This window comes from Lynx rufus, unplaced genomic scaffold (assembly GCF_022079265.1).
Source record: "Lynx rufus isolate CCGP_SWC_20201006 ecotype Redwood Valley unplaced genomic scaffold, mLynRuf1.p SCAF_27, whole genome shotgun sequence".
Taxonomy (NCBI): domain Eukaryota; kingdom Metazoa; phylum Chordata; class Mammalia; order Carnivora; family Felidae; genus Lynx; species Lynx rufus.
The window spans coordinates 15,253,948-15,266,682 of record NW_025814842.1 but is presented as its reverse complement, the minus strand read 5'-3'; the positions used below and the strand labels follow the sequence as shown (position 1 = coordinate 15,266,682).

The following is a 12,735-nucleotide window of genomic DNA, read 5'->3' as shown; positions in this document are numbered from 1 at the left end:
TGTACTCTTTGTTAGGCCACAGACCTAGAAACAAACATGGTGAGCACTCGGTTCTTGTTTTCTCAATATCCTACCTCATTGAAAGGAGTCAGGGCTTGGAGAAATGACTGATTCCAGGGCTGAGGAAGGGAGCATAACAGATGGGCCTGGGATGTCTTGTTGGGCAAGTGGATCATCAAAGACTGATGGAGACACATCAAAGGGACATAGGAACCAGCTTGAAGAGTTTCCCACAGGCCAAATTTGGGACAATTTGAGCATCAAAAATGAACATAATGATAATATGTATTGTATTATATGCAATGGATTGTATTACATCAAATAAAAAAAAAATCAATCCTTTTGCTGCTCAACAAAAGGGAGGTACAAGAGAAAGTCTTTATAGGTTTCTAGATAAGAAATACAGAGGGTATAATAGAATTAATCATTTGTTTTCTATCCCCAGAGTGATAATTAATTTAAGCAAGGATTGCATGAAATGCCTTTGGGGGCCATATATGCACGTATTCTCAAAATATCATCCCAGAAACTAACCCACTTAGACATGCCAAAAATAAATACATCACTGGGGGAAAAATACCTACAGATGATTTGCTAATTACAAAGGATAAAATATACTTTTACAAATGGAGTGTTCGGGGGCGCCTGGGTGGCGCAGTCGGTTAAGCGTCCGACTTCAGCCAGGTCACGATCTCACGGTCTGTGAGTTCGAGCCCTGCGTCAGGCTCTGGGCTGATGGCTCGGAGCCTGGAGCCTGTTTCCGATTCTGTGTCTCCCTCTCTCTCTGCCCCTCCCCCGTTCATGCTCTGTCTCTGTCTGTCCCAAAAATAAATAAAAACGTTGAAAAAAAATTAAAAAAAAAAAAAATGGAGTGTTCAGGTGATTTTCGCCTGTACCAAAAAAGTCAAATTTAGCTTCATCATTTGTATTAAAATGACCTCGTGTCCCTCCTGACATGATGGGTAGTAAGATGTATGCAACATCATCTATGTAATTTTGTGTCAAAAATTTTTAGCCTGAGTCTAATTATGGGGAAACAATCAGACAAATCCAAAAAGTGGGACAGTCCAGACTCTTTAAAAAGAGTCAATGTCATAGACATTAACAGTAACAAAACCTGGAGTGAGGACGGGTCCAAGGTTTAAAAACATGGAAACATAACTAAATGCATTGTGTAACCTTTGATCTTGAATCAAAGAGCAAAGGTCATTGTCTGGACATTTGAGGATACTTGAAATGGATTTTTTTATTAGATAATACTGGATTTTTGTTAATTTCCCTTGTAATAATGGTGTTGTAGTTGTGCAGTTCTGTCATTTTTTAGGAGATGAATCCTGTAGTGTTTAAGAGTGAAGTGTTATGGTGTCTGCCACATACAAATAGTTCAGCAAAGTTTTCTTTCTGCACATACATTCACGTGTATTTTATAGATGTGTATGTGTGCATGGAAGGGTAGACAGGTAATGATCAACAAAAGTGGTGAATCTAGGTGAAGGGACTATGGGTCTTCATTGTACTTTTCGCTTTTCTGAGGATTCGAAATAGAAAGTATGGAAGGAACTACTTTCTCTCCATGCTCCCAAAATAAAACAAAAAAAATCTAGTATCAACTGAATTATAAACTATTTATGATATAGCCATATGAGAATATCTCCCATTTTTTGATAGGGTCAGTTTTGAATTATATAAGGTCTTAAGAACTTACTTCTTGCATAAAACATGATGACCCTCTAATTTTACTCAGGGTGGTCCCATGCTATAACAAATAGTAATATAAAGAAAAAAATTTAATGTTTATTTAATTTTGCCTAGTTAAACATTTTTTCATTACAAATTAACATACCTAAAAAATAAAAATTTAGAAAACAAAGGGCCAAAATCTATCAATAATTCTGTCTCCCCAGAAAAATTACTATTAGCATTTGGAATGTTTATTTTAACTTTGTTTCATATGCACCCGAATCTCTATTATAAAAATCTTTGTGATATTTTCAGGTAGTTTTTACCACCTCATTTAAAAATCTCACAGAAAAATCTTTTTGTTTTTTTCAGAAAAACTTTTTTTTAAAAATCGGCTAATTTAAAAAATGTTTTATTATATTTGAGAGAGAGAGTGTGCGCATGGGCGGAGGGGAGGGGCAGAGAGGGGGGAGACAGAATCCGAAGCAGGCTGCAGGCTCTGAGCTGTTAGCACAGAGCCCGATGTGGGGCTTGAACTCAACAAGCCATTAGATCATGACCTGAGCTGAAGTTGGACGCTTAAGTGGCTGAGCCACCCAGGTACCCCCAGAAAAATCTTTTAAAAGTAGTGTTACAAACAGGGATTAATTTTGGGAAGTTATTATAGAAGCTGCTTTGTTTTGAGTTTTACTGTCCCTTTCAACCTGCACAGGACGGAGAACTGGCAGATTTCATGACTTTTCTGGTCATTTTTGGTAATAAAGTGTTACAGGCACTTTAAGACACAAAGTTTTTTTCTTCTTTTTCTTTTTATTTTTTTTTAAGGTTATTTATTTATTCTGAAAGAGAGAGAGAGAGAGAGGCAGAGGGAGAGAGAGAGAGAGAGAGAGAGAGACAGAATTCCAAGCGGGCTCCCCACTGTTAGCATAGAGCCCAATGTGGAACTTGAACTCATGAACTGTGAGATCATGACCTGAGCTGAAACCAAGAGTTGGCTGCTTAACCCACTGAGCCACCCAGGTGCCCCTAAGGCACAAAGTCTTAATAAATTGACAGTAGAATGCCCAAGCCTAGGTAATAGGTAGTAAGTAATACTAAAGAAACTAAGTCAATTTAATTCAAAGGCGAAACTCCTCCCCTCTTGTCTACTTTCTGGCCTATTTGCTAGCTGCTGTTTTGGATCTGCTTAGGGTCTGGGGAACGGATGGGGAGCAGGAGAGAGAGAAGTAGGAAGTTCTTATGTGGTGTAAGGTGACTGTGCTCTCTCCCCTCGTCCAGTTTAAAGTTGACTCTTCCTCCAGCCGGCACTCTCATTGCTTCTGTGGAGACACTGTCCATGGTGTCTCCTGCCTGGTTCCTTGTACTGAGCAAGTGTACCCCAAGAAGTGTGCTGCTGGTCGTGGCTCACTCCTTCCTCTGAGCCCTGTGCCTCTGGCTTCCTCTCTTTGAGGTCTGTCCTCTGTTTTCCTCTCTGGTTGCCCGGTTGGTCAGCATCTAAGGTCACCCCCACCTGCACTCTTGTCCCTTCCCACGGGAATACTCCTGAGTTCTTTATTCTGGGAGGACAGGCTGATTCCTACCCAGCAGCAGTGCTCACTTGCTGGGGAAACTAGTCAGTCCTTTGGTGTCTGGATTCACTGGGCAGGAGTCCTACACCAGTCAATGATGCCCTCTGAGTGTGGGGCATACAAGCAGCTTCTTTTGAGGGGCCCTGGTGGAGCCTCGGGGGCTTGAGATGTGACAAGGCACCTGCTCTCCAGCCTCTCTCCATTTGAGGCGGGATCTCAAAATACCTTACCAACATTCTCCAAAGAAACTTTCAAAAATCCTCTGTCCTTACCTCTATGTCCTCTATCCTTTTCACATCCTTGATGCGAGGGAGGTGTTTTTAGAGTTTCTGGTTCTTAGCTATTCCCTTTGAAAATACATAACTTGATCTGAACCTCCCTTTGAAGTTTCACTTAATTTCATACCCTCTTTATATATGTTTGAAAGATTCAAAGAATGCAGCTCCCTGTCCTTGTTCTTCCTAAATCTACTTTTCACAGGAAACCAGACTTTCTAGTTTGGCAGTATTCGTCCGGGTGTTTTACTGCTCTTACAAACACACCTGCATTTTGGTCTAACTTTGTTTTTCTGGCTACACAGATGGGATCATTTTGTTCTCCCAAGTCTACAGACTGCTTGTTTTCATCTAACATGACAGCTTTCCAGTGCTGTCATACAGATTCACCTGGTTCATTTTAATGTTTACATAGTGGTCTAGGACTATGTCCCATGAGGTATTTGGCTCTTGATGATTAACATTTAGGTGTTTGAACACTCTTGCTCTTACAATTTTTGCGGCTGGCATAAATTTATGTCAAGAATAAGTGCATAAAATGGAAATTTCTGGATCAAAGGGGATTTTATATCTACATCTATACACACACACACACACACACACACACACACACACACATTTTTAAGTAATCTGTACACCCAGTGTGGGGCTTGAACTTACAGCCCTGAGATCAACAGTCGCATGTTCCACCAACTGAGCCAGCCAGGTGCCTATTTTTTTATTTTTATTTTTTTAAAGTAAGCTCTATGCTCAGTCCAGAGCCCAACGTGGGGCTTGAACTTAATGACCCTGAGATCAAGACCTGAGCTGAGATCAAGAGTTGGACGCTTAACCAGCTGAGCCACCCAGGCACCCTGGGATTTTATAGTATTAATAGATGTTTCCAAATTGCCCTATACAAAATTGAAAACATTTTTATTTCTTCTCATAGGAGAGAGATGAGATAGCCTATTTCTCTGTACCTTTGCCAACCCTCAGGTGTTATTAGTCTTTTAAATCTTGCCAGCCAGAAAGGTGAGAAATAATGACCTGATTTTAATTTGTATTTCTTTCATTTTGAGCGAGGTTGAACATGTTATCCTGTGAACAATCTCTTTCTTCCTCCCTGGTGTTAGAAAACTACAAGGTCTGAGGGCATAGTCCCCAAGATTGCTTTCACTTCTGACACCAATTGCAAATTTTGGGGGAGGGGGCTCTTAAAAACCACCCTCAGGTTTGATAATTTGCTAGAAAGACTCACAGAACTCCCCCAAAGCTGTTACCCTCATGGCTGTGGTTCTTTGCTGGGAAGGGGTACAGAAAATCAGCCAAAGGAGGAGACGCATAGAATAGATTCAAGAGGCGTTCCTTTGTCCTCCTCAAGATGTGTTGTCCTCTCAGCATCAACGTGCAGTAATACACATCAAGTGTTGCCAACCCGGGGGGCTTACCTGAGCTTCGGTGTCCAGTTTTTATTGGGACTTGACTGCCCATGTGGTTGAACTCAGTCTTCAGCATCTTCCCCCACTTGCAGTCAGCTGCGGTCTGAGGGGCCCACTGTGAATAATGGATGCTGCTGTCACTCGGGAAATTCTAAGGGATTCCCCGTTACTTTCCAGGAACTGGGGACAATGGCCAGATTTCCCTTCCGGCAAGGCCAAATTTTTCCCTGCACGCTGTCCTGTATGCATTTGGTTTGGCTACTTTTATAAAGCTCATAACCAAAAAATTCTTGGTTGGGTGTAAAACTCTAAGCCAATATATCCAAAATTATTTCTCAATTTAAAATTGCTGTCCATCTTTCCTGTTGTTGCAGCTTTTGTTCCTTGTTTCTGAATACTTTCACATGTGGATTGTGTCTGTCATTTTTAGTAGCTTCTGTATTTCAGAAGCCCCTGGCAGAGCAGCTGTTAAGAATGACAAGTGCGTGGAGTGTGGGTTCAGGGCTTGGCCAAGCCAGTGTGTAACTCAGTGACCTGTGGGCATAGCTTAACCTTCCCTAGTCTTAATCCCCTTGTCTGGGGAACAGGGGCCGGGCCCTCTGCCTTCCTCACAGGTGTGAGTCAGATGCGAACATGCACATGACAGGGTGTCATCACCTCTAAAAGCCCAACAGATGTCAAAGTGAGAAGTTAGTTTGCTTAGATATTTTAAACTGGTTTATACATTTTCCTAGAGCTGGCTGTTTAGTCTGTGTCAGGTTTTTCTGCTGGTAAAATTAGCACGGGTCTGAGACCTTTTTACTGTTTTTTTTTTTTTTTTTTTAATGTTTGTTTATTTTGAGAGAGAACGTGAGTGGGGGAGGTGCAGAAAGAGAGGGGGACAGAGGATCCGAAGCGGGCTCTGCGCTGACAGCAGAAAGTCTGATGTGGGGCTTGAACTCAAGAACTGCGAGATCACAACCTGAGCCAGAGTTGGGACACTCAGCTGACTAAGCCACGCAAGGACCCCGAGACCTTTTTACTTTGAAAAATGTGTTAATATTTCTTAGGTTATATTGTCCCCAAATTGATATACTGGGTCAAAGCAAACGTATAATTTTACGACTCTTAAATTAAGAATCTGAGTAATTTTTTAGTGGCGAAACAGTCTTAAAACAGGATAGATTTCAGTGTACGAGATACCTGATTTAGACAGATTTCTGGGTTTTTGCAGAAGGTTAAGAGAAGATATTTAAAGCTTTGTTTGCAGTGAGTGAAGAGTTTGCAGTAATTGTTTCTCCAACTTTATTGAGGCATGATTGACAAATATGTTAGGGTTGTACACTGATTTTTTTAAGGCGTGTAATGTGATGATATGTGTATCCATTGTGAAAAGATTACCACAATCAAGTTAAGAAATCCATCACCTCACATAGTTACCTCGCGTGTGTGTGCGCGCGTGTGTGTGTGTGTGTGTGTATTGAGAACACTTCAGATTTAATTTCAGCAAATTTCAAGTGTATGGTAAGAGTTTAGAATAATTTGTGGGTTCATTTTCACTTTGCTTTTCATCTCTGTCCATTAGAGGGCACTGGAGAGAAAGAACAAATGAAAATTTTGAACATCTGTGTAAATTATTTTTTAAATGAAATGATTTTGGACTTTATGAACTTGAAGCAGTTGGTTTATGACATTTTAGATTTCTCATAAAAAGTTTCTCATAAAGTCATTAGATTTGGGGCAAAAATAAATATTTTTCCGCCTTCAGTGTGACATGAAAATAAAGCCGCCAGTTTTTGTTTTTCTTTATTGTTAGCTTATGGCAGGGTTTCCAAGTATGGCTTGTGTTTTCATTCTATATTGGACAGAATACACTAAACTACTGCCTGGTTGTTGGTTTTTTGTTTTTTTGTTTTTTCCCATGCATTTATTTGGCCTTTTAGGGTCCATTCATACATATTCCTGAGTTGCTTTCTGCCCAGTCGTTGCCAGGCATTGCACTAAATTGCCTGAATTGCTACTCTAGAGGAGGCACTACTACTGGTTAGCAATTGGCTCTAGGGTTGGGCCAACGTATTCCTATTATATAACCTCTTTTTGAGTAATACTCACTGAGTTTTGTGGAGTCCTGCTGTCTCAGCCTATGCGTCTTGGGCAAATTATTTTACTCTCTGCTTTTGTTTTCTCATCTCTAAAGTGGGAGATCATAAAAGTAACCTCTTATGAAGTTGTTATGAAGATTAACTAAGTTCATTCACTGGCACGCTTTATTTTATTGCCTGCCACGTAGTGTGTACTTGGTAACTATGAGCTATTATTGTATAAGCAGATATCTTCAAATAGGATAGGTTTGGTCCGACTGGTGTACCACCATGGTATTCTACCTCCCTCACTCTGTAGCAAGATCCAAGATGGTGAGTCTAGGGCTGAAGAGAACTCGAGGGGTGGGAGCGATGTCGAAGAACAAGGGAGCTAATGTGTGAAACGTGGGAAGGTTAGGAGGACAGATACGGATACAGAGGGCTGGGGTGCTAGGGCGAATGGCGTGTTTGGGGAACAGTTTGGTGTGTCTGTGGTTTCAGGTAGGGGCGGGGATGTGCGGAGAATGAACTAGAGAAGGAAGGCAGGGGCAGGGTACTGGAGGCCTTTTCATTCTGTCAGGGGGGTGTGAACTTCAACCTGAAGGCATTGGGAAGCAATGTGATTTGATTGAATATAGTGGATGGGTTGGGGTATAGGGCAAGAGGGTAGTTCAGTACAGATTCAGAGTATTCGGAGAAGTCAAAGTACACATTGGATTGTCTCATTCGATCCTCACATTGACCTTGATATCCATACTATTATTACGTCCACTTTACCAATTTACAGGGTAGGAAGTAGGTTTAGAGAAATAGAGCAATTTGTCCGAAGTCAGATGGCTGACAGGCTCGTAGGTGGTGGGACCAAGCCTAGACTCCCATCTCTTTGTTTCAGCCCCCAGGGGAGAAATGGTTTTTAGAAGAGAATCTGAAGAGTTTGGGTAGAGCACAAGGAGTCAGCAAGAGCCTGACAGTCTTAGGTTGTTTTTTGTTTTTCTCGTGATTGTGATTTGTAAATGTAGAGCAGAATGTTCCTTTTTTTTTTTTCTGCAGTAAATAAATGTTGTTAAATACTCCCCACAGCATGTTCCGGTTAAGCAGACAAACAGTGATATCCGTATCATTAGTTTTGGAAATAAATGGTGAATGCTTGGTAATTACTCACCAGAGAAGCATTTCAGTTTATGAAAGCATCTCAGTGTGTCCAGTTCTTATTATAAAGTTGCATAGTACTGCAGTAGAATAATATGAAGTTGTTCTTCTTTCTTTATTATTTTTAAGGCTTTGGGTATTTAATTCACCCAGAAACACAAGGCGACACATTCCTTCAACCCCAAGACATCCACTGCCTTTAAACCAGCCTGTTTCACCCATGGTCTGTGCAGCCAGGAGCACTTAGGATGAGTTCTGGAATTATTTCTTTAAGTCAGGTTATCCAAAATAGAGTCACTAGGTCAGAGGAAAACCATTTGAAAGCTCTTGACACATCTGTTCAAACTGCTTTTCAGAGAGTTCAGAAAGCTTTCTTAAAACCTAGTAAACAGAAAAACTTTGAGTCCTGTTCAAAATTTGTCATTTAAAAACTGAGCTATGACAAGTAAGTGGCATATAGGGGGTTTCTTTCTTAAAGAAATGGAACCTGCAGATGCGGGGTTAAATTGCAGCAGTTTTAGCTTCAATACCTGAAGGAGAGTTTTAAAAAAAATTTTTTTTGTTTTTAGCGTTTATTCATTTTTGAGAGACAGAATGTGAGCGGGGGAGGAGCAGAGAGAGAGAGAGGGAGACACAGAATCTGAAGCAGGCTCCAGGCTCCGAGCTGGCAGCACAGAGCCTGACGCGGGGCTCGAACTCACTAACCACGAGGATCATGACCTGAGCCGAAGTCGGACGCTTAACCGACTGAGCCACCCAGGCGCCCCCGAAGGAGAGTTTTTAACATTGAAAGTTGCCAGATCCAAAATCAGTTACCGAAAGAAGGGAGATCTTCTTTTCTAGAGCTAGGAATATCTGTCTGGTAGTTTGGAGGCATTCATTATTCGGCCACCATTTACTGAATGCCCAACTGTTTGCCAGCAAAGCTCCAGGCTTAGAAGGGCTGACTGTATAGGAAGATGACTTCTCGAGAGAGCTTGGGGATTCTGTTTTCTGCATGACTTGATAAGGAAGGGAATCACCTGATGGATCAATGAAATAAACAGATTGAAACAATCAGAAGGACTTTTTCCCAGCAGAAATGTCTGTATGCTTTGGTAATGAAAAGCTTGTTTGTGGCAAAACACCTGTTTGGCACTTAGGTGGAATTTTACCTTAAAGTCTTTAACAGATGACTTTTTTTGCTGTGTCCTGTTTCCCAGGTGATAATTGGGATGGTACTGTGGTTCCTGGGACAATGGTATGAAAATGAATTAGGTAATATTGTATGATATCTTTTTTTTTTTTAAAGAAAATTGGTACCACTTTTTGCTCCTGTGATTATGTAAGATTAATGTAGTCCTGTTTATTTATAAAGGACTTTTCACTTATTTATAGTCATTTTCCAAAGTGCCTAGGAATGTAGCTTGTAATTGGCTTTCCTTTTTGCGTGTTGGGAAGCAGCAGCTTGGAGAGGACGTTCGTTTTCTTTCAGGGCAGATGTGATGGGTTTGGGAGTTGGGGAGGGATGAGATTACAAGTTGGAGACAGGGAGACGATTTAGTTTGGCTCTTGCAGTTGTCCTGTCCTTAGGAGAAACCAAGGCTGGTGTGCAGAAGCAATGGCATTGTGGATGGAGTGAGCCAGTCTGTGGGAATTAACCTTTAAAACTTGGTTACTCGTTGTCAAATGGGGCACACAGGAGAGGGAGGAATCAAGGTTGACTAGTTGTAGGATCTTCAGTAATTTCTATTACGGCCATACAGCAGCTATATATGTTGTATTCTGGGCAAACAGCGAACAGTGTCTGCACCTACAAGATTAGAATTTGGCGCTTTGCACTTCCTTCGGGAATGTTATGAGCCATTGTATTTCTTTTTGGAAATGAAGTTACTGCTGCATATGGAAGATGGGACTAAACTGCCATAGAGACAGAATGGTAAATGTTTGTCCTGAATGCTCAGGATCTCTCATTGTGGCCTCTGAGCTCTTTCCTATATAAATTTTGTATCTTAAATGGTTGAAATGGAGTAGCTACCCTCATATTTTATGATGGATAATTTCTCTAGTGATGGGACATGGATGATGGTCCATGACCGTTCTTTAAGAGTGTTCATTTCATAGGAGTCAGAATTAGTTTTTTGGTGGTGGTGGTGGTGGTGGTGGTGATGGTGTGTGTGTGTTTATAACCACAAGAGGGTGTCTCTGGAACTCTGAGCACACTGGTCAGAGGCCAGTGTCACGGGTGGGTCCAGTTTTGGATTTATGTGGCCTTTGGGATAAGCATACATGCTTGGTGATGTTTTGTGGTGACAGGCTTTTGAGAGCAATTCTTGCATGATTAGTAGGGAGTTCTAGTAACTTGCTGTGGAATTACCTCAGAGACATTTAAACGCTGTCAAGTTCAAGGTCAGTTCATCTTGCTCTGCCACAAACTTCCTTTTTAAGTTGACATCTTTTTAGGTCTGAAATAGACTTAAAAAAAAAAAAAAAGCCAAAGGATACTTTTGTTTTTAAATATTTTAAAAGAACAACTGAAACTTTAAAATTTTTTAAAGAAAATGCCTAGGAATAAACGGATCACTTTTATGATAGATGAGAATAATTTGTTGATGTTTGTAAATTTTTTCAGTTCTGTGTGGAAATGTGTAGTTGAAAACTATATTAACAGAAGCAAAATTGTTCATTAGCTTTGCATTTTGATTATATTTAGTAATTAGGAATGCTGACTTTAGGACAGATAGGACTAACTGGATTTATGTTTCTCATCATGATACCTCTGAGTCTCTACGTAGTTTTTCACTGACTTCCAATTTCGGAGTAAATCCCTGACGTAACAGAGAAGGTAGAGAAGTTAACTCCAAATTTCATTGGTTTACCTGTTTCTTTTTAAAAAATTTTAAATCTGTTTTACATTTTTTGTTTAGAGAACTTTGAACATTCACAAAAGTAGAATGATCTAGTGAATCCCTGTCACCTGTTGTCCAGCTTCAAACAAGGACCATCCTCCCGTCTGTATTAGTTGGACGCAGATTTCAGACATCCAGGGATCTGTGAGGTGTTCTCACTACTGATTCTCTAGGGGCGGGGCACTGCAAATGGACAGGCACTGAAGGTAGTCTAGGGCTTGGTGGTGGGGCTGCTGCCAAGGTGAGTTATTTTGAATTTCTGCAGCTCTTACTAAGATCTGGCAAATGTAGTATAGCACAGACTTTGTGTGTTGCCCTGAAATTATTGATTAGCATTCTACCATCTTACAAAAAGACATTCAGATAACTTTAAAATATATGTACATAGAGTAAGATTTAAAAATAGAGGAAGAAGGCTGAGGCGCCTGGGTGGCTCAGTCGGTTAAGCATCCGACTTCAGCTCAGGTCATGATCTCATGGTTCGTGGGTTCAAGCCCCACGTCAGGGTCTGTGCTGACAGCTCAGAGCCTGGAGCCTGCTTCAGATTCTGTGTCTCCCTCTCTCGCTGCCCCTCCCCTGCTTGCTCTCTGTCTGTCTGTCTGTCTCTCTCTCAAAAATAAATACACATTAAAACTTTTTTTTTTAAATAGAGGAAGAAATCAGTGTAAAGGGTGAAGATCATCATGTACTATGAAGCCACTTACAGAGAATTCGAGACAAACATGATTTGAGACTTTACACAGCCATCAGCGTACTGCTGAATTTTCTAGGGCCCAAAGTCAAAAGGAAACACAATCAGCCTTATATTATCCTTCAGATTTCTTTCTGTCACTGAAGACACATTTTCCCCACAGGATCATCTAGAAGGAGTCATTGTTGGGATGGCAGGTGGAGGAGTAATTTGGTCTCCAAACAAATGGCTGTCTGAGCAGCTCAGAGCACTATTTTGACTTGTTTTGGGGGTTTTGCAGATACATAACCAGCAGTATTCTATTTTATTGAACTCCTGTTATGTATCAGGCATTGTACCTGGTGATTTATTTCATTTAATTGTAACGTTCCTGCTCTCTAGCTATTACTTTCCTTGTTTTTCAGGTGAGGAAATTGAAATTCAGAGAAATAACTTGATGAATTTCGGCAGCTGTCGGTACTCAGATTGCTAAAAATAATTGACATCTAGATAAGTGGATTGTTGATTTACATTTTGCGGGTGTATGTGTTTGAGTATGTAGTTCCTTTTTTTGGAAAGCAAAAAGAAAAGAGAAAAGACTGGCAGGCCTTCTGCTCACTGTCTGACTGGGAATGCGGTCACTTTGGAGGAGACTGGCTTGTGTGGGCCATGGTTCGCGATGCACCTTCTTACCCATGCCATGTGTCCGTGAATGTTGTGCTGTTGTTCTCCTCGCTCACTGCCAGCTCTGAATTTTGTTCTTTTAATTTCCATACAGAGAGAGAAGGAGCACCAGGAGGAGAAAAGCATTCTGGTCAGGAACGCCGTGAAGGGTGAAGCCAGTGAAAGAAGGGCTATGATAACCCCTGCTCTCCGAGAAGCCCTTACTAAACAAGGTGAGGACTGTCAGGAGGCGCTGTCACTGGACCGCCCTCCCAAGCGCTCTCATTTAATACCCCAGTGAGGAGCGTGAAATAGGGAGGGAGGGAGGGAAGAAGGCCCAGTGGCGCTGTCACTGTGGCGG

General features: G+C 41.2%; 1 protein-coding gene across 1 annotated transcript in view; it reads left to right on the top strand.

Moving 5' to 3' along the window:
- Window positions 1-12,735, top strand: part of LOC124519297 (S-adenosyl-L-methionine-dependent tRNA 4-demethylwyosine synthase TYW1) — a 213,882-nt gene that overhangs the window by 21,689 nt on the left and 179,458 nt on the right. Inside the window, exon 8 of the mRNA XM_047089449.1 lies at window positions 12,490-12,607. Coding sequence (XP_046945405.1) covers window positions 12,490-12,607 — 118 coding nt within the window. The remainder of the gene's footprint in view (window positions 1-12,489; window positions 12,608-12,735) is intronic.